The sequence below is a fragment of the Calonectris borealis genome, chromosome 4 (genome assembly GCF_964195595.1).
Source record: "Calonectris borealis chromosome 4, bCalBor7.hap1.2, whole genome shotgun sequence".
In the NCBI taxonomy this organism is placed as follows: domain Eukaryota; kingdom Metazoa; phylum Chordata; class Aves; order Procellariiformes; family Procellariidae; genus Calonectris; species Calonectris borealis.
Window position 1 is genome coordinate 8,149,286 of NC_134315.1, and position 21,486 is coordinate 8,170,771.

At 37.6% G+C, this 21,486-nt stretch overlaps 1 protein-coding gene across 2 annotated transcripts in view; it reads left to right on the plus strand.

Annotated features, from left to right (window-relative positions):
- UVSSA (UV stimulated scaffold protein A) overlaps positions 1 to 21,486 on the plus strand; it is a 56,684-nt gene that overhangs the window by 24,234 nt on the left and 10,964 nt on the right. For both annotated transcript variants that reach the window (XM_075148506.1, XM_075148507.1), the window contains 4 exons: positions 12,212 to 12,389; positions 13,642 to 13,791; positions 18,708 to 18,891; positions 19,753 to 19,864. In XM_075148506.1, the coding sequence (XP_075004607.1) occupies positions 12,212 to 12,389; positions 13,642 to 13,791; positions 18,708 to 18,891; positions 19,753 to 19,864 (624 nt within the window). The remainder of the gene's footprint in view (positions 1 to 12,211; positions 12,390 to 13,641; positions 13,792 to 18,707; positions 18,892 to 19,752; positions 19,865 to 21,486) is intronic.

The window sequence follows — 21,486 nt, forward strand, 5'->3', positions numbered from 1 at the left end:
CAAACTCAGGAACTGGGCAGCTTTGTTTTTTATTCATGGAAAAAAATGCTATATTTTGATAAAATTATACCAGTATATGTTGGCTATCCCAACTACCTCAGTCTTGCAATAAACACTGAATAAGTTCTAATTATTGCTAACAGTGGGATTTTCAAAAGGAATGTAGTGGAAGCAGCCTTCCAGACAGTTATGCAAAGCTTCTTATGTATACGTTGGCTAATGAGAGAGTCCAAAAACACTTGTATGATAGTAAATGAATGACCAAATGAGGTTAGTTATTAACACAGCTATGGTCCTTCTTTGGCAGTATTCCTTGTGCCAAAACTGGTATTTTCTTAATAATTCCAGGCACTGGAACTTGTTTTTCATACCTTTAACAGCAGCCTGATGAATCCTAACATGCGAAAGTTCTGTTTATGCTTGTCAACTTCCCCTGGAAGTGAAATGTGCTCCCCTCTTTCCTCTCTCCCTCTCTCCTTTTCCTCCCCTGTCTTCCTCATGGACACACATTTTTAAAAAATAAAGCATCTTACTGCCCTTTGTATCACACTAATACAGTACTTCGCTGCTATTTGAATTCCTCCTCATGGAACAGGATAAAAGAACAAGCCTACTATCTACTCAAGGAAATTTTAAAAATCTATATAAAATGGATTAAGAAATTCCCTATTTGTATTTAAACTATTGCTGATAGGAAAATACATTATAGTGAAGAAACCAATCAATCAGAAAACAAAACCTCTCTCTCATTTTGTATACATGTAGTTGTGTAGGAGCTAATGGTCACACTTGGCTGTTCTGTGTCTGATGTGTTTGTTAAAAATAGCATTTTGAAAGAAATGGACCATTCCTGATGATCCTGAAGCATTTAGCTTTTCTTGCTGCCATTTAAAGTTCTTATGTAAGCTCGCAGTTCAGGAAAGAGTCTGAAAAGATTTCAGAATTCCTGAAAAGAATTCAGGCAGTCTTTTAAGCATGTGCTTTCTTCTGTCTTTGTGTACTTACGTGCTTTCGTGGACCAACTGGTCAGTTACTAGTTCAAAATCTATTTCAGAAGCCGATATGTAACTATTGCGTAAATCAACTGACTTCTGTGTAATTATTTCAGGTCTTCATGAGGAAAATGGAGAACTATATTTGCTCTATTGGATTCTGTTCTGCATGTGTTTTTAATAAACAAAAGCAAAATAAGCATCCCTTTGGCACATTTAGAAAAGTGAATGATCATATTGAAATACACAAGAATATACTGATTTCATAGTAGCATGTTGTCATCAAGAGTTGGCTGTATTAGGCTGCCACCTCTCTAATTAAATATGGTTCTTTGTGCCATATGCAAGTGCAGTTATCATAGCAGTGACTTTAGCTTTATCTTAATACAATCCAGGTGGGGTTTTGCTACATTTCTTTAGTTCACATTTAGTTCATGAGGACTCCGAGCTAAGAAAATGAAAGTCTGTGCAAGTGCAGTGTTCTAACTGGAACGTTAAACCTTCCATGTAAAATAAAATCTCAGTGTTATGTAGAAGGTGTGAACAGTTTAGAGGTTTTTTTCCTTGTGTTGTTACTTTTCCTGAACAAACCACGAGGAGTGAACAGCTCCTCCAGATTAATTTTTTATACTAAACAGGAAAACAACATTGTAAAACATGACTGTAGAAATGCATTGAAACATGACATTTAAATTATTGATTTAAAAGTCACTTTATTCCCTTTCACTTCTCTTAGGAAAATGGAAGTATCCTACCAACAAGGTAAATTTCAGGCTGAGATGCTATTTCTGATGATATATTTGTGGTTTTCCTGAGAAGTGAAAAGTTTGTGAAAAATGAAAAGATATTTAGAGACAGGGGCAGTTTTCTGTGCATAAGTATATAGACGTGCAGTTGTATAATCTGTGTGTATATGTAGTTGATGATGATGATCTCAAAATTGATGATGATATTTAATATATAAGATGAGCTGAGCATGGGTGCAGTTTGGGTGGAGGGAGAATTAAACAAGTCAATTTGAATCTCCGTGTATAAGATGAAATGTAAATTTGTTAAAAGAATTTAGGTGATTAGATAACTGAAGTGTGAAGATATAACCCATTAGGGGTGTCATGCCAAATTAGCATTACCAGACTTTTAACGACCTCCCATTTGTATAATCCTTATTTACACTTGCACCTGATGTCCGTAACAGACAAGAGACTAGCCGTCCTGTGGTACCACAGAGCCATTTTAAATACATTGTGTTGCTAAAGAGGAATATTGGGCTGAAAAAAAAACAGTGTTGTGAAAATAATTGTCATAGGGTTACTCTGGTTCTCAGCACTCTGCACCAATGTTGCTTATTTCCATTGCCCTTGTATGGCTGGTATTGCTAACCCCTTAAAAATTGAGGCGTTATGCATTTAAGAGAAAGCTTTAGGGAGAGAGAAAATCTTGTTTCCACTTGAGATTTCCCACATTCCAGCCTTTACTGGTCAGCTGTCAGTTGCATTGGATTAAAGCCTTAAAGTGGATAAGGTAAGGGATGGAACTGTGCAGCTTCTGACATCGTTCTTGTGCCATAGACAGAATTTGGTGCTGACACCAGGATAAGAGATTCCTTCCTGCCCTTGTGGTCTTGGCGTAGCTCGCAGCTGACCTCTGAACAGCACGGGGAAGTGATCCGTTTTGAGAGATGTGCTTTTCCATGTAAAAATGGAACAATTCTCGGATCTAGTTCAAAGTACCCACCTCCAGCAATTGATGTCTACTAATGGGTTTTCCTCAATTCATAATTCTTGCCTGTGTCTCAATGCATGCATTCATGAACTTACTTATGCAATACTGCTTTGAAGTACAGGGAAGTACTGTTGCCATTTTACAAGTGGTGACATGAGGAAGTGGTCTGACTTGGGAATATTAGCATGGAAGCAGTGTACCGGTTATCAAGTTTCATCGTTATCCAAAATTATATGAGAAATGACTGTACAGTCAAGAACACAAACCATTATTTCAAATCTGGTTAATCAGATTATTTCTCTTGTATTTGAGCCTTAAGCCAAAATGCTTTTAGGTCCCTGACAGCTACTTCAGTGATTCACATTGCATCTTAAAGCCTGCTTGGGATTTCTTTCGTATCAGGATCAAAGCTGCAGTTCTAAAATCCCAAGGGTTAGTTCTATCCATTTCAGAAATTCTTCCCTCTTCCCATCAGAGTGATGTGCCTTTGTGGGTTAGATGTCCCCACACTGCCATTCCTAATCTGATGGTGTCTGAGTCATGCCTCTTCTATGTGTTAAGTAGCTTTTTTTTTTTTCAGTATGGAATGTCATAGCAACATGGGAAAGAAGGCTTATACCCCAATTGAACAAATAAGGCATACAAAACCAGACTATTTCCTTAGTAGAGAAGTAGCCACCTCTTTTTTTACGTAGAATTAGGAGTGCTTCAGACTACACAAGCTATCTAGTGCAGCTCTCCCTGAGCATTTTAGAAACGTGCATGAACTTGCTATTGCGACCATTCATTAAAGGTGTGGGGTTTTTATAGCTTTTGCATTTTCTCTGAACATTAAAAAGCCTGTATTTAGAAATAACAATAAAATACTGCATAGACTAATGCATGATAGAATTTTCAGATTTGAAGCAGTAAAAGTCATGCATTTCAGGGCATTTATTCAGAAAATTGCACTTGTTTGTAATGATTAGATATACTCTAATCTGTACCTAAGCAGCAGACTTCCGTGCATATTGTTTTTAAAAGTTTTATTCTCTTGACTGGCATCCATCAAGACATGCAGGGGACATAATGATTAAAAGCAAAACTGCCTCAGCATTTTATCTAACCACATGTATTGCTGTGTAGCTTCACTATGCTGACTCTTTCTTAGCTCTATTTATCTCCTTTATTTTTGATGTAGGAAGGAGGAGGACAGTGTTTTTAGCTACTGCATGCAATAGTAATGTGCTCTTTTATCCTACAGCTAAATGAAGTTTCTCCCATAAAAAGACTGTTTTATATAACAGTTTTAAAGCTAAACATGGCAAAAAGAGCATGTATGCAAGTGTTGATAAGGCAAAATAGAAATCACTTATTTTAACCTGTGAAGAAATGATGGCTTTCGTACTGGTCTCTTTTTCCTCCATAGGAACATCTAACAGACTTTATTGATACAGAATGATTATCTGTTGATTTTACAGTTAGGTTTTCCTCTATTCCATGTTTTTTTTTAATAGCACACATTTTCATGTGTGGAAATTATGGGGGAAAAAGCACAAATCCGAAGTGTTGAGTTTACATCCCTAACTACAACATCTAAACATCTCTGAAATACTCAGTGAAAGACTTGTTTTCAGTGCTTATTACTCTCTTAGGAAAATACTTTGTTTAGTTTTGTGTTATTAGGATTGATTAAGGTTCCCCGGTGGTAGGCATATTTGAAAAACTTACTAAAAGTCATTTTGTAATAGCTTTTAAAATGGTAGGGTGTTGATCAAGTCTAGACTTCCACAGGAGAGAGCTTGATTATCATGGCAATGATCATGAAGTAGCCTTGACTCAAGGGTGACTCAGTGCGAATAAGAGAACACAAGTGTGGGATCGGTACAGCAGCTTCTGTTGCTAACAGGTAGCTGTATTGCATACAAAATGCAAGGTGGGTTTATTTGGGGCCAGACGTATGTCTGAAGAGCAGTCTGGCCAATTGCTTTCATCAGCTACAGGACATAAAAATATGCATCACCGTGATTAATCAAATGATTGTGCCCTACCTTAGTTGTAATGAAAACAAATGGTTTTGATGACATTATTATTTGGGAATGAAGTTGCTGAGGTTCTACTGACTGTTGAATCACTAAATAGATGCACATATGCTGGCTAAATTGAAATTAAAAATGATGCTTAAGCTTTTTCTTTCCCTACTACAATGATTTCTCAGTTTGTCTGGGTTCTGCTTTAAAAGCTTCATAGCTGGTTTGATTTGTCTGGTCTCCATACCTCATAAACTTCCTGAGGGAATTCTTCCTGCATGTGAAGAACACGGAGAACAGTTTTACATGGAGAAACAGCTCAGTGGAGATCACAGCGAAAACAAACAGGCTTCAGAGTGTATGAAACACAGTTCTCAGGAACTGAATTTGAGACTTAGAACTACACTACCTAGGCTAAATAAGGACTTGTGGATATTACTTGACTTCTTTAGGGGGAAAAAACAAATCACATTTTGCAGGGGGAAGGACAGGCAGAACTACCTACTTACCTTTCATTGCCCTGTGAAATTTGTGTTCCTTTTTCCCAAATTTGCAATTAACATCTAGTTGTGTTTCTCTCCCTACACATAGTTGTTACGTGATTGAAATGGCATGCATTGATTTACCATAAATGTATAGATAACAGGTATTCAGCACTGAAGTTAGGACCCCAGTCCTGAACTGCTATAATTAAATATGTGTTGTGCGGTCTCAATTTTTCTTAGCATATACAACATTAGAAGTGTTTCATTATAAGTTTATAAGTGAGATTGCCTCATTATGTTAGTATGTTTTGAATATATGTGTATATGGACAAACACATGTTCTATGTAGCTACACTTAGAACAATAATTGAGTAAAAATTATTATAATACTGTATTTGGAATGAAGATAATTTTGCACATTTACTAAAAAACATGATTAGCACTTCCAATAGAATACTTCTACATCCATGTAGAATTGTTGATTGTAGCTATTTCTTCTGATGCATCCTAATCAGTTGATCATGCAAACCCTTCCTCGCTCTCAGGCAAGGTCCTTCTATGTAAATAAGGTTCCCAGAAAATCTGACAGGACATGGGATATATTTGATTCCTACTGAATTTCTTAAAAGTTAGTAGTCACTGCGCAGGATGCTGGTAATACTTCCGAGTGGTTTGCAATAGTATTGTACCTCATAGGAACTATGCAATGGCCAGGGACTACGAAATGATAAGCAAGAAGTTTGAAAGATCAAGATGTAAGGTGTGGAAAGGTTTTAATCTAAACTCTGTTTCTTTGATTTATTCTGATTCTTAGCTATGATTGTAAAAACAACAATAAATAGGGTTAATTAATGAGAATTAACATTATAACAAATAAACATATTCTGTAATTCCAATAAGCCAAACAAAATATTTATGTGATGTTAATGAACTCTTCTAGTTAACTAATATGGTCGTTATCTTTCTTCTTTAATTTGAATTTCCAAAGTAGAATTCTAAAATTTTAGATAAACGTAAATGAGCATAGCTGCATTCAAAGGCACTGGGGGCATCTTTTTTGGTTGTTTAAAACCTCTGATTATAAAAGACCCCCTGACAGCTTTTAAAAAGTAGTGTAGTTTATACAGACATATTAATATGTGCAGTGGTCCATGTGATAAGTTGCTTTGAGTGCACACACAGCTTATGTGTGCTGTGAGAATATTTGCTAAAGCCACCTCTGGCATTTCAGCATCCTCCCCTAGCAGCTGCAGACAGCAATTTGTTTAGTGGTGTTCAAGGGTAAGATAAGAAACTGTGTCTATCCTACCACAATGAATGGTATGAGTTTTAATCGGTGTTATCCCTGTATGAATACTTCTAAGGTTTTGTTTGTAACATATTTTTATTATTTTCCTGATTTTAGAATTCTGTGTAGATGAAGTGATACTAACAAGGAAAGAGGCTGATATTTTTTTTTTTTTTTTTTTTTAGGTAGAGAGAGATGAAATTTGATCCCAATTAAAAAAAAAACAACTGAATATTCCTTTAATTTCTGATGGCTTCGTAAAGATCAGATATCTGTCAGGGATGACATATAATTCAAATCTCCATCCCTTATGAGTAGCAGAACCTTTAGAGATAATGAAATCTTCCTACCTTATGATCACCTATGTTAATTTTGTTCACACACACATTTGTGCGTGGAGAGGCATAGCAGAACTGATCCTGAAACACTGAAGCTGTTTGGAAGCAACGCCCCAGACGTTGACTTGAACCCTCTAGTCTGCAAGTCCATATGAAGTAAGCTTTGCAAAGTTCTGTTCCCTTAGCAGTGAAGCTTATTGTGCTTCCTGAGTAAAATACATGCAGGTTTTTTCATTATGAGCCCACTAGAGGGTAAGTGGGGAAATACTGTACTTGAACTGCTGGATTTTCCTGACAGTCTTGGAGAGTGTCTGTACTAATATAAATCACATACATTCGACTTGACTAAGACTCAGAAAACAGAAATTATTATATTTTTTCAGGAAAGTTGACGTCCATAACACTTGTTTATATTCTATCTCCGTTTTTTCAATTAAACTTAAGTGAATCTGAAGTAGCTAGATTTCGTCTAAATCCACACAGCTGAGGAAACCTGTGCTTGCTCTTTCTCTGAATGTTCACTGAGGGGCTTTTATCTCCCCCTAATCCCACCATTTCTGTCAGGACATAATCTCTTTCTCAAATTTACATTTTAATTACAAGGCCAGCTGAACTAGCTAAAATCAATAATGTCAGCATTCAGCAGCCTAACTTCAGCTGAAACCCCAGCCTCTCTCTTTCCTTCTATCGATTTATCTTGTGAACACGGTCTACTTTATTGCTTCAGGCAAATAGGTGCCATTTGGTCAATTTAAACAAAAAAGGGGATTTGAACATTTTTATGATTCTTTCTAAAAGCTGCTATTGGAACAATTTGAACCCAGGTACTGTACTTGTGTTAATAAAATACACAGAACGGCAGAGTTCTTAAGAGGAATTTTACTTTTAAAACTGCACTTAATCCCATCTACGTCTTAAAAACAAAACAAAAAAACCCCACCCTGACATTGGGTACCATTCAGCTAGGGCTGTCTGCATGGTGATGCTTGTCTTTATCTTGCTAGCAAAAACTAATTTTATAAACAAGTATTTTTTTAAAAATCCACAGTAGAGGTGGTGTTGCTGATGTCGTAGTGTATTTACCCTTAGACATTTTTCTGTTAATGGTTTAAAATAAGAAATCAATGGAAAAATATTTTGTTCTTGTAACTCTTAAGAATTCCTATATTGATCTTTTGGATGTGATTTTTATCTACCTAAATGTCACATTGTCCATTTATCTTTCTTGCCTTTTCTGTGTGTTGCTGACTGCTTGTCTCTGCTGTTCGCATCCTCTCCCTCCCCAAGCAACGTCAGTGTAGTGAATAAGCAATTATGCTTTCCATAAACATCATAGGAAAAATTGGAATAAAACTAGGGTTTCCTGAGAACTTTTAATACATATGCACATATTCTCTCTGAAGAGGAAAAAAGGTGTGAGACACACATACTTGCTACCTTCTGACTTCAAGACAGTTTGTACATAGTACGCATACAAGTGCTCTCAAAACTGTTGCTTTAAACAATGCTTTTCAGAAAGGTATTCTTGTCCTTACAAAAAAAAAGAGAGAAAAAAGGCAATTTTAAATGCTAAATACAGTCTAAGCAATTCTTCATTACAGATAGTCTATCACATATTTTTCTCAGCTAACCTTGTTCATGCCAAAGGGCCTGTTTGTTCATAACTGTTTCTGTCATAAAAGGAAGTTTACTTTTCCAAATCCTGATGATTCTAAAGTGTGGTTATAACAGAATCTTTTAGGTTAATTCTGTTTCGCTTTGATACAAAGCACCTGAGAAGGGCTTTTTCCCTTTCTAGCCTATGACAGGAGCCGAGATGGGTCCCATCCTGCCCCCTTTCCAGATACATAAATTCAAGATGGCTCCCTTCAGTGAAATATTAAGTGCTGTTCAAAACCAACACTTTTATGGAGGCACCGATATCCCTTTTGAATGGCAAGTCCCCAGCCTAATAAATGTCATGAGATCATTTCGTTTGCTGTTTAGCCTAGATATTCCTCTGCTTAGTTCCATCCTATTATGCTTAATTATAATTTCCCTTATTGATGGTCCTTCCGCTAATTTTAAGACCCTTTTCCAACGCACAGATTAGTCCTTTAAATGCCTTTTTTTTTTTTAAACAATGTTCTTTAAAGTCTTGTTGACTTTGGGAAGTTAAATAACAAAGGGAAAGTGGTCTGTTCATCGCTTTCATTAGGGAATGTGATGTGGGCATGACTGAGTAAGGGAGCAGGACTGTCAGGCGTGCTCAGCAGCAGCAGCATCACCAGCCAACAGCAAGGTGGCCTGTGTCTGTCTACAGCTGGTAGGCAGGTTCTCACCTCCCATCTGAGGACATAAAAATGAAAAAGGGGTGATCCGTCTTTGCATCACAATCCATGCTAACTTCAATTCCTGGGAAGCATTGAACAGCTCGAGCAGCACTGTCTTTCAAGATGCACTGCCTTAGGAATGTGGGCTTTGGATTTGGGATGTTTTCCAGAGAGCAGAACAGGGGGTCAAGGAAGAGCTAGATTTGACACTGGTTTCAGAGTGTGGTAAATGTCTTTTTGTCCACTCTGCAATGCTTGCTGCCTGCGAACGTTCGAACAGTTGGGTACTTCCTGAAGTCTTTCGGGACAGCTGTAGGACTGGCACTACTGAAATACCCACTCTCAGATGTGTGTTCCCTCCTGTGGGGTATCTACACATTACTCAAGTATCCTTTTCTTAGGAAAGGTGGAATGCAGAGCTGGGTCTGGTCTCTCTATGGACATGGGAAAATACTATCACACACAAGTTGCATCACGGATGTACTTGCCCCCCCTCAACTGTTTTGTTAGAATGGTCCACATTTCTCTTTGTTACACACTGGATAAGCAGAAGGAATGTATTGAGTTGTCATGGGAGAGTGAGGAGAATACAGAGAAGTCTCTATGAATGCTTACTAACTGCTGATGGCTAGTGTGCTCTCGTTCTCTTTCCTTCTCCAGATCCCATTTCCTTCCATCCCTTGTTTTGAAAGGGGAAGGTGAGCCATCTGCCACAGTTGTCATTACTGGCCCCTGCCCTGAATCGCCTTGCCCTTAAAATATTTTCCTTCATTCTTACCAGTATAAGCCATACTAGAGAGAGACACGGGGTGTCAGGTGGTCTTAGAAGAGTCCTCATCCTTGAGAGTATTCTGGAGCTCGCTCTTCTCTCTGGAGTCAGCTGTATTCAGAAGATCGAGGAATGACTGAAGTGGCCATTCGCTGTATGCAGCAAAATTTAAAGGCTAAAAAGCACACAAGCCAGATCCATCTGGATGTCTGCTTTTGTTTCCCCTCTCTTTCTGAGGGGCTCCAGCTTTGTGGATTTTGAATTGGGATTGTCGGCTCCCTCCGAGGATGTCCAGGAACTAGGTTAAGCAGCGGGTTGACAGGGCATTCTTCTCAGGGCCCTGAGCTTGGAGCCTTGGAAAACGAGGAGGAGATGTCATTCCCTGCACAAGGACTCAGCTCCTGATCTAGGTACTTGGAAAGTTGAGACCCATATGTGCCTAGGGGGTGGATCTAGAAGGTTGCCAGCTCAGCAACTTGACCTGTGGCTGGAGTCAGGTAATGCCTTCTGTGTGGTTGCACCCCATAGGTTCCAGGGAATGCGTGGTACAAATGTGTCAAGGTCAGGATGAATTACTGGAAGACCTTACAAGGTCGAAAGAAGGGGTCAGGGCAAGTTGCTTTGATTTTGTTAGTGAAAAATGTTTTTCTCTGAAATAATATTTTGCACACCAAAGCTACCTGCCACTACGGGTCTTGCAATTTCCCACTCAGGAGGCAGGTCATACCACATTAGCTTTTCCTTTTTTAGTTGATATCTTGTGATACATTTAGTGATTAGCAAAACAAATCAGCAAAGCAAGAATACTTCTGGATACAGCTTCAGGGCTGGCTACAAGTGGGCAGGAGACTAAAAGTCCCAATTAAATAATGGCTAAAACATGTCAGGTAAACTCAGGTTGCTTTTCATAAAAAGGCTGAGATAATTTGCTTAAAATTTGAGTCTTAAAAACCATGACTTTTTTGTGTTGATTTAGTTTTTTTGGGGGGTGGGGCCTTGCATTTCAATCAATTCTTTTATAAAAAGGCTGAGGGGGCAAATGTAGTCTATTGTGTTAGTGTGAGGGATTACATCTCTCCATTTTTAGCTGTCGTTGGCTGAAAAGTTCTTGTTACTATTGCCAGCTAATAGAGTTGCTTCTCTAGCTTAGCGGGTAGAGGCATGTGCTGTCTAACTGCTCAGCCTATCTAATTGCATCATTACAGTCCGTGCTGACTGTCTAATCTAGCTGTATAAAGTAATTAAGTTGCCCCACCACTGAGCTGCTGGTGCTGAACATCAGTGCCTGGTACTGCCTTGCAGTGGGCTTGTTCCTCAGGTGTAGCTCAGGCATTTACTGTCTCTTGAGCGTCGCCTGTGGGTATACTCATTGCTTCTGCCAGCACTTAGATATTTTAGCTTGGCAAATTGTGCGTTTTAGTATCTGTGAAAGAAGAACATTCTCTAGATAATTCTGTTTGCGGATGTATTTAGGAATTGAAACTCAACTATTCTCAGTGGTGCTGCCCCTTAACAAATCAGGAAGAAAAAAAAGAGGTATTTTGTTTTATATTCTCAGCTCTGAAGGGTCAATATGGTAGCTGAGAATCATCAAAGACAGGGATGTGCCTCACACACCCTTTGTTTTTTCACCGGGTGTGCTTCCCTGCCAGCTGTGCTGGGTGATGGTGGTTCCCGTTCTCATCAGTCATGTGTTGCAGTGAATCCTCTGCCCAGAAGTCATTTCTCTTTGCCAGGCTGTAAGGGTTTTAGCAGGAGTTTTTGCTGAGACGCCACAAAGAATTAATCTTAGCACACAGGAGGATATGGATGTATGCCTTTCCTTTTGCTTTCTACTGCTCTTAGATGTCTTTTGGGACTCTAGGTGTTAAACAGTAGTGCCAATAGTTCTTTTCTTCTATTTTACCTTGATATAACCTTGAGTACAGAAATGACATACCGGCAAGCGGATGTGACACTAGAAACTTATATACAAAAAGCAGTATTGCAGTTTAGGCAAACATGTATTGTTAAAATCCTTCTTTCCAAGGTGAAATAACATCATTCTTTGTTGTCACACCATGTCATACAAATTTAAAAGTTGGTTTGCTGTAGTTAGTTACTCAGTATGTTTCTGTTCTAAAATAAGAAGAATTTCACAGGCAGAAATATCATTCTGTCTTTGAGTGGGATTGATGTCTAATGCAAACTGAAAGCAGTGAGACATGTAATCAGCATCCTGAGCTGTTTGACCCCGCTGTGAAGGGTTGAGGGTGGGAGAAGTGAATCGCTCCTAATCATTTGAGGTTTTTTGCAGGGCTAGAACCCCAGTCACCGCCAAAAGCACCGGTGGGGAAACCATCAATAGGACCAGCTCCACTGAGCTCCCGCGCCCAGCTGAAAAGTAATGAAGATGAACTTGATCCAACCTGTGCAGCTGCCACACTGAAACTTATTAGAGACAAACTACCAAAGTTACCACCTCCACATGCCAGGTTATCTTTTTTTTAATTCTTGTAGAAAACTCTTGCTTTTACTTGCATTTATTAGTCACGAAAGCGCACAGAAAAGCGCTCATGAACTAGGCAGGCTGCCAAGGCTGTCTTGGTTTCATTTTGAAGTTACAATTCTTTTACTTAGATGTACATTTACACTGCTTAATATTGGGGATCTTGTTAGTGATTGCACCAAGCTGTTAAGGAATCTTTTAGTACTCAGTTTAGGTTTTATTTGGTGTAAATGGTCCGTATGAAAAAATAAAACATTTCCTTCGCTCCTAACAAAAAAACCCATTCCCGTTTATTGGAGTAATTTTTGGTTTGCAACTAAACAGAACATCTCTTAATACTAAATTAGAAAGTAGTTCCAGCCATCTCTTGGTTCCTAGTGACTTATGCTGGCAGTGCTGCCTGGAGGCGTGTTTTACTGATTCCAAAGACGTATTTGTTGTCAGTCCTATTCAAAGCTTGGTGAAACTCCAGCCTTGTCTAGCATTTATCTATGATTTGGGGATAAGACTGGAGTACTCTGCTTACTGGTATGTTCCTGAAAAGACACTTCTGCATTGGCCATGAAAGCCTCTAAAACTTAGCAAACTGGAATGTAATCTCAGAAAGAGAAAGGGGTTTGCTTCATTAGAACTCTGGAGTTTGGAGTATTCAGGTGTACATTTTTATTTTTAATCTTTAAAAAGTTAATGTTTCGGTAAGGTGACTAAAACCATTTGCAGCTCTATCTATAGCCAAGGTCTCCATAGTAGAACTCTGGTTTTTGAGGACTAATGAATTCTGTAATGGTGTTGCACAGTGAGTATTATAAGTCTGCAAGACGGAATTTTGTCAACAAAAACAAAGACTTCACAATCTGTGTGACTGCCATGGGCATGAGTTTACAGAAGCAAGATTTTTCTAAAAATGGTTTGCCACATCAGTAGCTCTTGTTACAATACAGCGTGTACGATCCACTACTGCCCCCATTAGATCTCTAGGCTTCTGCAACCACGGTATAATACATTTTATCTAGCTTTAGCTGAATGTGCAGTTAAGCTTCATAGTGCAGTACTTAGAGTGTGTGGTGTTATGGTCTGTATCCTTTTAAAAAAAAAGAAAAAAAGGACAACTCTGTAAAGGTAGTTGTAGTACTAGATCTAAGATAATATTATCGTTAGTGTGAAAATCTAATGAAAATAGAGAAAAAGTTGTTGTGATCATTGCTGTTCTGTATTGACTTTTCATCTATTTTCTCCAGTGACTCTGCAACTACTGAGCCAGCAGCTTTGGAAGAGCCTGACAGTAAGAGAAGAAAACTAGAAGAAAGAGCTAAAGCTCCCGTCATGCCTTTTGGATTAGATCTTCACTACTGGGGACAGGATCAGCCAAGTGCTGGGAAGATTCTCAAGTAATGCTCTTTTCTTTTAAGACAAATTAAACAAATATATAGATTTACTTGTCCTCAGAGGTCATGCAGTGGGGTGACTGCTATTTCTTTTGATAATTACTTTTCTTCTTTCCCTTGTGCTGTAGGACCCATAAACAAAGTCAGAAATTCTACCTTAAAATGTTATTTGTTTTGAGAAGATGTGATACTAATTAAATATCCTTTGATGCTTCAAAGCACATTTTTTCTGTCTTTCATGTATGTGTATTGTTTGCAGCATGGCATCACTTATTCCAATTTAAATTGGTACCTCATTATGCAAAGTGCTATGCAAGTGCATGATAGACGGTCCCTCTGCTGGGGACTTTACAGTCTAAATAAATAGCAGACAAGGTAGAGAAAGACTGGGGAAGGTGTCAGGGGTGTTTTTCCTGACTTTACAGAGTGGTAACTGAGGAAATTGATATGCTTGTTCAGTCACACAAGAAATAGGTGGCAGTTACAGGATTTGAATTTGGGTATCTCACTTTCCATTCTTGTCGGGGTAGGTTCTGTGTTTCTTGGACATGAAGCATTGCTGGCTTGGGGAAAGCTTTAGCAATGCCTGGGAGAACAGATTGTGGGTATACATCAGAACTTGTTTCTAGCAGTCAGTTTTTAAAACTCCTTTTTAGCACCAGTATTTTTATATGAAAGTTGGGATGCAAAGTCCTCCCGCTATGTATAAATTTCATTTACGTCTACCAGAACTTTAGTATCAGTGTCTGCCATACCTGGCTCAGAAAAGGCAAAAACCACTGACTGGCTGGGTTGCAAATCAAACTCATATTCTCAGCAGTATTACTTTAACTTAGTTTGTTTTCTTATCAAAACAAACAAAAAAACCATCACAGTGTGAAGACAGTGTTTGCAGGAAAAAAAACAAGAGGAAAGTGTTGCCCCAAGTGTTATCCAATTCCATAAAATGTTTAATATGTTTTAAATTGTTGAAAGCCAGTGAAATTTGATACATAATAGTGCTTTAACACAGTCACTCCAAGCTTTGGATTCTGTCTGGCGTGGTGTACGCTCTTCAAAGCCTATAAAATGGTTAAGATTTTCAGCAGGGCTTTAAGAAGCATTTGTCTGTGATAATGCCAAAAAGGTAGTAAGGCTTTATTTTACATTGCAAATGAGTTATTCAAGTCATAAGTGAAATCAGAAGCATATTTCACTGCCTGTCTGCCTTGTGCTGTACTGTTTTATTTTTATGCTTTCCAATAAAATAGAGGGCACACTTCTGAACCTTATAGTCTATAACTATAGATATGCCAATCTAACTAAAGATAATTTAAGTAACTCTGCACACACAATACCATGGACCCCTGGATATAAAATATATTTATTGAAAAATTAAGGTAGTCATTGGCCAACTCCTTTAACTTTTCTATATGCACACATACTGTCTCTATAAGATGCCTAGGAAAAAAAAGCAAACCCAAAAACCAGATAACATGTATGGAATGTGTATGGAATTTGAATTTTTAAAATCTGAGGTGGAAAAGTCTTTCCCCTTCACCTATTTAACACTACACTTACTTAATTACAGCATTTACAATAAATTAAGATTTTGATAGTGAGAATGTAGCTACCAGGAAGATGATTTTCTAAAGAAGTTTTGTTTAGCTGGTAAATGGTGAACCGTCACCTTCTCTAGGAGGTGACTTTTTACAAAAAGTTTGGGCCGAACCATTTTCCCCACTTCTGCCTTCACTCACACAATGCAGTAAGCTAGTTTAAGAACTCTTAAAATGAGTTTATAAAGCTGTAGTAGTACTTCTTTTTCTGGGAGGTGGTGTATACTGTACTGTGTAGAGACTGCTATGCCAGCTTAACCAGCTATTTTGGATAGCATGGACCTTCCACACTCATCTACCCTCCTCCTTGAATTAAATTAGCTCACTCTTAGGATCAGAGTAAATTAGCTGGTGCAGCACTTTTTATGACTGTGACTAGGATATTTGAATTAGCTCATTTAGCGCTTGCTCCAGGATCTCTGTATACATCATGCTGGTTTTAGAATTTATATTTACTCAAGCTTTTGATAAGCTTCCCATCATCTTAGGGACGAAGTTGATATAAATTTGTTGAAAGAGCGCAACATTTCTCTAGGAGCTGGACTTTCTTTTAGATTTCAGTTAACCACGTATAGCTATGTAATTTCCATTAAAGCGTTTTTTGTCTAGATCCTTCTATGAGTGTGAGCGAGGTGTTGATCTTCTAGTTGATTATCTGTTCCCCTTTTGATCCCTCTTACAAAAAGGTTTTACTTGTCACATGCATCATTTTTTCAAACAAAGATCTCATGTTCAGCCTTCTTAAAGCATTGCTTAAATTACAACAGCAGGAAATCGGAAAACTTTGGGATTTAGCACTGTTTTGTTCTTTTCTCACCCTCTTGTAAGTCATGCTGGGAGAAAATAATTTATATGCTTGTAGAAAACAGTAATATTCATTAATATGTGTGCAGGATTCACAGCTGTTTTCAGTCTAGTTCCCAAATATTGATCAATGATATATAGAGTAAAACATAATTTTAATTTCCTTGAGATTTGTTTGATGCAGATTTTTTGAGGGGGAAGTAAAAATATTAAATAGAACTTTTTCCTAATTGGAAAGGTTGGCATGCACAACTGTTAAATGCTTCTTCATTCTCATGTAACTGTAATTTGATAATTTAGAGGAGGAGGGGAGTTCAGGCCACCAAAGGACATGAGAATTTTACCAAAAGATTCTGTAAGACTACTTTGCACATAGAAATCCTGCATGGTGTCTTTTTAGGAATGCTTTCTCCTCCTTGTGTCCGTAAGGTTAGTAACACAGAGCTAGCAGTCAGTCTTGTTTTCAGGATTGTATTAAAACTAAGTTAATAAGAAATATATTTCATTCTTTTATTTACTGTCTATTGTACAATCTTGCAACAGAATTTCTGAAGCTGAAATACTGTACCATTCAAACGTTTGACTAAAGTCATATTGGTATATTATAAAGATTCTTAGAGCTTTTTTATTTAGGCTATGGTTTGCAGAACTGTGTGATTTAAAACTTTTTTTTTTTAAAACCAAAAATTGTGGAAACATATTACTAGGTTTAATGTTGAACTAGCCTCCACTAACTCTTTTGCCTCTATCCCCTAATTTATCAGAAGAAAGTTACTTACTTAGAATTTTTCTGGCACTAGCGAGGTACATTTGATGAAGAAATTATTGGATAGCATGAATCTCTTTAACAAGGATTTTAGTTGTTAAACATTTTTCTGATGATTTGGCCAATCATGGAATGGCTTCGAAATTGTCTGATCCTTTTTTAATGTAGTTGTGATCTCTTTACATGGTTTTAAATCGTCAACTATTGCAGTAAAACCAGCAGCTATATATATTGTAGGTTACTAAGGTCAGATAATTTCCTCCACTTTTTTTTTTTTTCCTTGTCATCTGCTGAAAACTTGCTTAGATAAAATCCATCAAAACTCTTCAGGCCCGCTAAAGTAATTCTTTAAGTATTGGCTTATGTGCTTTGCTGAACTGAGATCGTTGTGATTAGTGAAGCCAGTGTTCACGTATATATGGCTCTGCAGTCTACAGAAGGCAAAGTCTCAGAAGTAGGAATGACACCCAAGGATATTAATGAGTGAGGGGAATTGGATATGGATAGAGAAAATCCTCTCAAATCAGTCTAGGACCGATTGGGTGGAAGAGCTATATGGAAGAAAGGGATTGTAAAGTGTCCTTTATGAATTTTAAGTCCTTATCAAGACATCTGTCATCTAGATATCTCCATTTTGCTTGTAATAAGCAGCAGACATGCAGGCTGGATTTTTTTTTTTGTTAGCTTAGCTGTATTTTTTCTCTTTAACTTCATATTTCCTTAAATTTGGGATGGGATTGTTGTTGTTTAACCTCAGATGTCTTGAAGTTAGATATCTAAGCTTAATCTGGTCACCCTAATTTCTTTTCATGATTAGGAGAAAGAAACATTTACCATCGGAGGGAAAGTCATTGTGTCCTAATATTAGCATCTAAAATGAGTCAGGTAATTTCTCTCTGGGGTTGCCTGTTTCTCATTATAGACCATTGGCAGCCTAAGATGGCTAAAATGAAATTATATGAATACTGTTGAGAAAATCTGAAAATACTACACCATTCAAGGGTCCTTGCTGCCCTTCCCTCCCACTCCCCACGTCCGCTGGCATGGTAGTAATCTTTACACCAGATTAATGAAGAACCTATTTGCCTCTATGTGCCTGTAAATATAGGTAAGATCTCTAATTTTAAAATGGATTTTCAATGGATGAGCTTAATTTCTTAGAGGAACACCCATAAGTTTCTCAGACTTATGGACACTCTATAGGAGAACCTGGAAGAAAGAATCTCTATAAGGCTCAGCTGATCGTTTGCTCTCTTCCTTGCTGCAAGTATATTGCAACATACTCTGATTTCAGCTTCTGCTTCTCTGCTGCTACAGGCGTACAGCTACCAGGAATAAGATCAGACAAGTTAAGATCAAACTGTTTCCTCCCTGGCCTATCTTCTGTGTTTAATCGTAGAAGTATTTTGTTATGAAGAATGTTAACTACAGAATTACAAAGTTACTCACTGAAACTGGGTATTGGATAACTGACTCTGAATGTCAGATCATGAACTAGAGCTAAGACTTGTTAAGGTCTTGTTAGGTTAGCAGGTTAAACAAGAAATCAATACCAGACAGGCTTTGGTGATATTTTACAAACATCTTCATAATACAGAAGTCATAAGAAAGAACGGTAGATTCCTAGGTTTTTCTAATTCATTAGTAAAGTTTCCCTTCCTTTTACATGTAAGTTTACCACGGGATGATACTGACATCTTTATGTGCTTTGTTACACCTTTGTGAATAATTTGCATTTGTTGTTTTCCCAGATTTGCTTCTGAGCATCGATTTTGGGCACCCACTGAAGTAGAGGAAGAGGTGGAAAATAAAGAAATAACTGAAATGTTAAAAACTAGATATATAACATTTGCTGGCAAGTTTGAACCAGTAAAACATAAATGTCGAGCACCAATGCCTGATGGAAGTCTGTGTGAAAGACAAGACCGGATTAAGGTGAGTACCAAGTAACATAACTTCCAGGATATGTGCTGTATGGAGAAGATCTCATTAAAACATGTCCATAAAAGTTTATTTCACGTTGTAAATATAGCTCAAGGCGGTGAAAGAAAATTGTACCTGGAGAAGTTTGCTGTTGATATGTGCTTCATAAGAGAAGCATCCTTTCTGTAAGGAAGTTGTAAACATTTAAAGAACTCTCAAATATTTTTGACATTCATCATAGGTATTTATATTATATTTATTACTGTGATGTTTGAGTACCTGACAGTGAAGCAGAGACAGTTGTTTGCCAAAAAGTTTTCCTCATTTAGAGGCATATTTGATATTAACCGTTTTTAGAAATGTGGGTGTTTGAGGAGCAAAGAGATTTTATTTACAAATTAGGTTTTATGAAAGCTAAATCCTACACAGCCTCAAATTATGAGCCCTATTGAGCAGAAATACTTTGCTTACATACTTTGTTCTAATATCCCTGTTCTTCCTGTATTACCTGAGATTGAAGGATCTGAATGCACTAAAATTCTTTGAACAGGTTTGTTACAGGATAGGGATATAGCATAAACAACAAAATACAATGCAGCATTGGTGCCCTGGTTCCAGACTTGACAGGATGTGCTACCTGGCCTCTTGAAATTGGATATTCGTATCACAAAGAGCTTATTTCTTTGAGATTCTGAATATATTAAACATAGGATGTTTATGGGATCCTGATGCTTTCTAAGGGGGACTGGGGATCAAGCGTAGAGTTTTGTCGCTTGATTCCAGTGTCTGGCTTTAAGTTGTGTTGAATAACGTTGTAAGTATTTTCTTTTAATTCAGAAGTTTTGAGATTTTTTTTCGTTTTTCTTTCTGAAGTGCCCTTTCCACGGAAAGATAATTCCTCGGAATGAATCTGGGATTCCCATTAATGCAGAGGACAGAGCCAGAGAAGAAAAGATGAAGTTTGAGAAGCAAGCAGCTCAGCCAGGTTTGTGTCTGCATAGCATCTTAAAAATAAAATTTAAAAAAAAAAAAAAATTAGACAGAGGTGGGAGATAAGCTTTAAATGTAAGCGTAATATCTTTATTGTATATGTGTTTGTATATATATTGTATACAATATTTACAATATCTGCAATATATTTACAATCCATATAATAATTGTATATATTGTATCTACATTGTATCTATATGTTATATATATTGCATCTACAATATATTGTATCTATATATTGTATATATTGCATCTATCTGTAGATACAGTGTAGATACAAGTTGGACAACAATCTCAGCGTACAGTTGGACAACAAATGAGACAGACCATATGGAGGAAGAGAGCCAATTCTTTTGTTGCTAAAGGCACAGGTTGAGATCCACAGAACTGGATTATATTTCTGTTTTGCTCCTAACCCCATTCTATCATTTAAATTCCTGTTGGTTTTAATTTGCAGATCATTTGCACTGATTCTTGCTTATGTGATAAATACGGATGCATGTGTACACAGAATGAAGTTAACATGCATTTGTTCTTTATTTCCAATAGTTATCATAATGTTTCTAACACTTTTCAGACAGATGAATTATAGCCTTTATTTTAATAAACATGTTTATTAAGGACAATTAAACCTATTTCCTGGGAAATGCTTGACTGTAACTGTTCCCATGCTTCTGAAAAGAAGTCATCTAATCTTGCTGGTCCCTAACAGTTGTGATTTATGTAATGTAATGATAATACTATTAGGATCACTGTGTTACCACAAATATTGACAGTGGTTTTTTTGTCACAATGCGTGAACTTGTTTTTCCTATATCTGTTCATATCTATGATAGAATATCTATCATATTCTATGTTTCCTATATCTACTCATTTACTACTTGTGTTTTAGAAGGAGAATTCGTGGCCTTGTTGTGCTGTGCATCTGTGCAGCATCGCTAGAAAATACTCTGAACTAGGGAAGGCCTCACCTTGGGCTTTACTTTATTGGCATTATAACTAGTCTGGATGTTCTAATAGGCCTGATGTTTGTGATGGGCTTGAGGAAGGGCGCAAGCAGACCCGTGCTGTTTAATCGTTCACAGTTTACTGTGCAATACTCTGGATTTTGTTTTTAAACAATGGCGATGGACAACAAAACTAACGGCCTTCTCCGTACATCCTGGCTGCTGCTTTCAGGCGTGGAGTGCTCTAGAGGGAAGGCTCATCCTTCCCCAAGATTATTTGGGCATTTTTAGCCAGGATAAAGCTCTGGACTGCTAGGTGAAGGATGCAGGCAATGAGAAAGACAGCAAGCAATGAATACAGAGGCAGAAAGACTTCCAAGGGGACGAAGAGACTTTTGCAATAGTACAACTAAGCCTCATTAGTGACAGACAGAAGGTAGATTTTCACAGAGCGCTGGGGGGACTGCAACCAGGAAGCTACTGGAAGTCGATGGACTGCAGAGCAAGATGGGAAAGAGGGATCTATCCAGCGAAGGCATAGTGTATAATTGGAGGGGACAAATTCGTTTTCAAAGATTTTATTTAATCTGCCTTCCTCCAGCAGGTCTTAGTTTTCTCTGTTTTAAGCCATTTATTCTAGGTGAGTAGTCTGCATTCTTATTAAACTTAC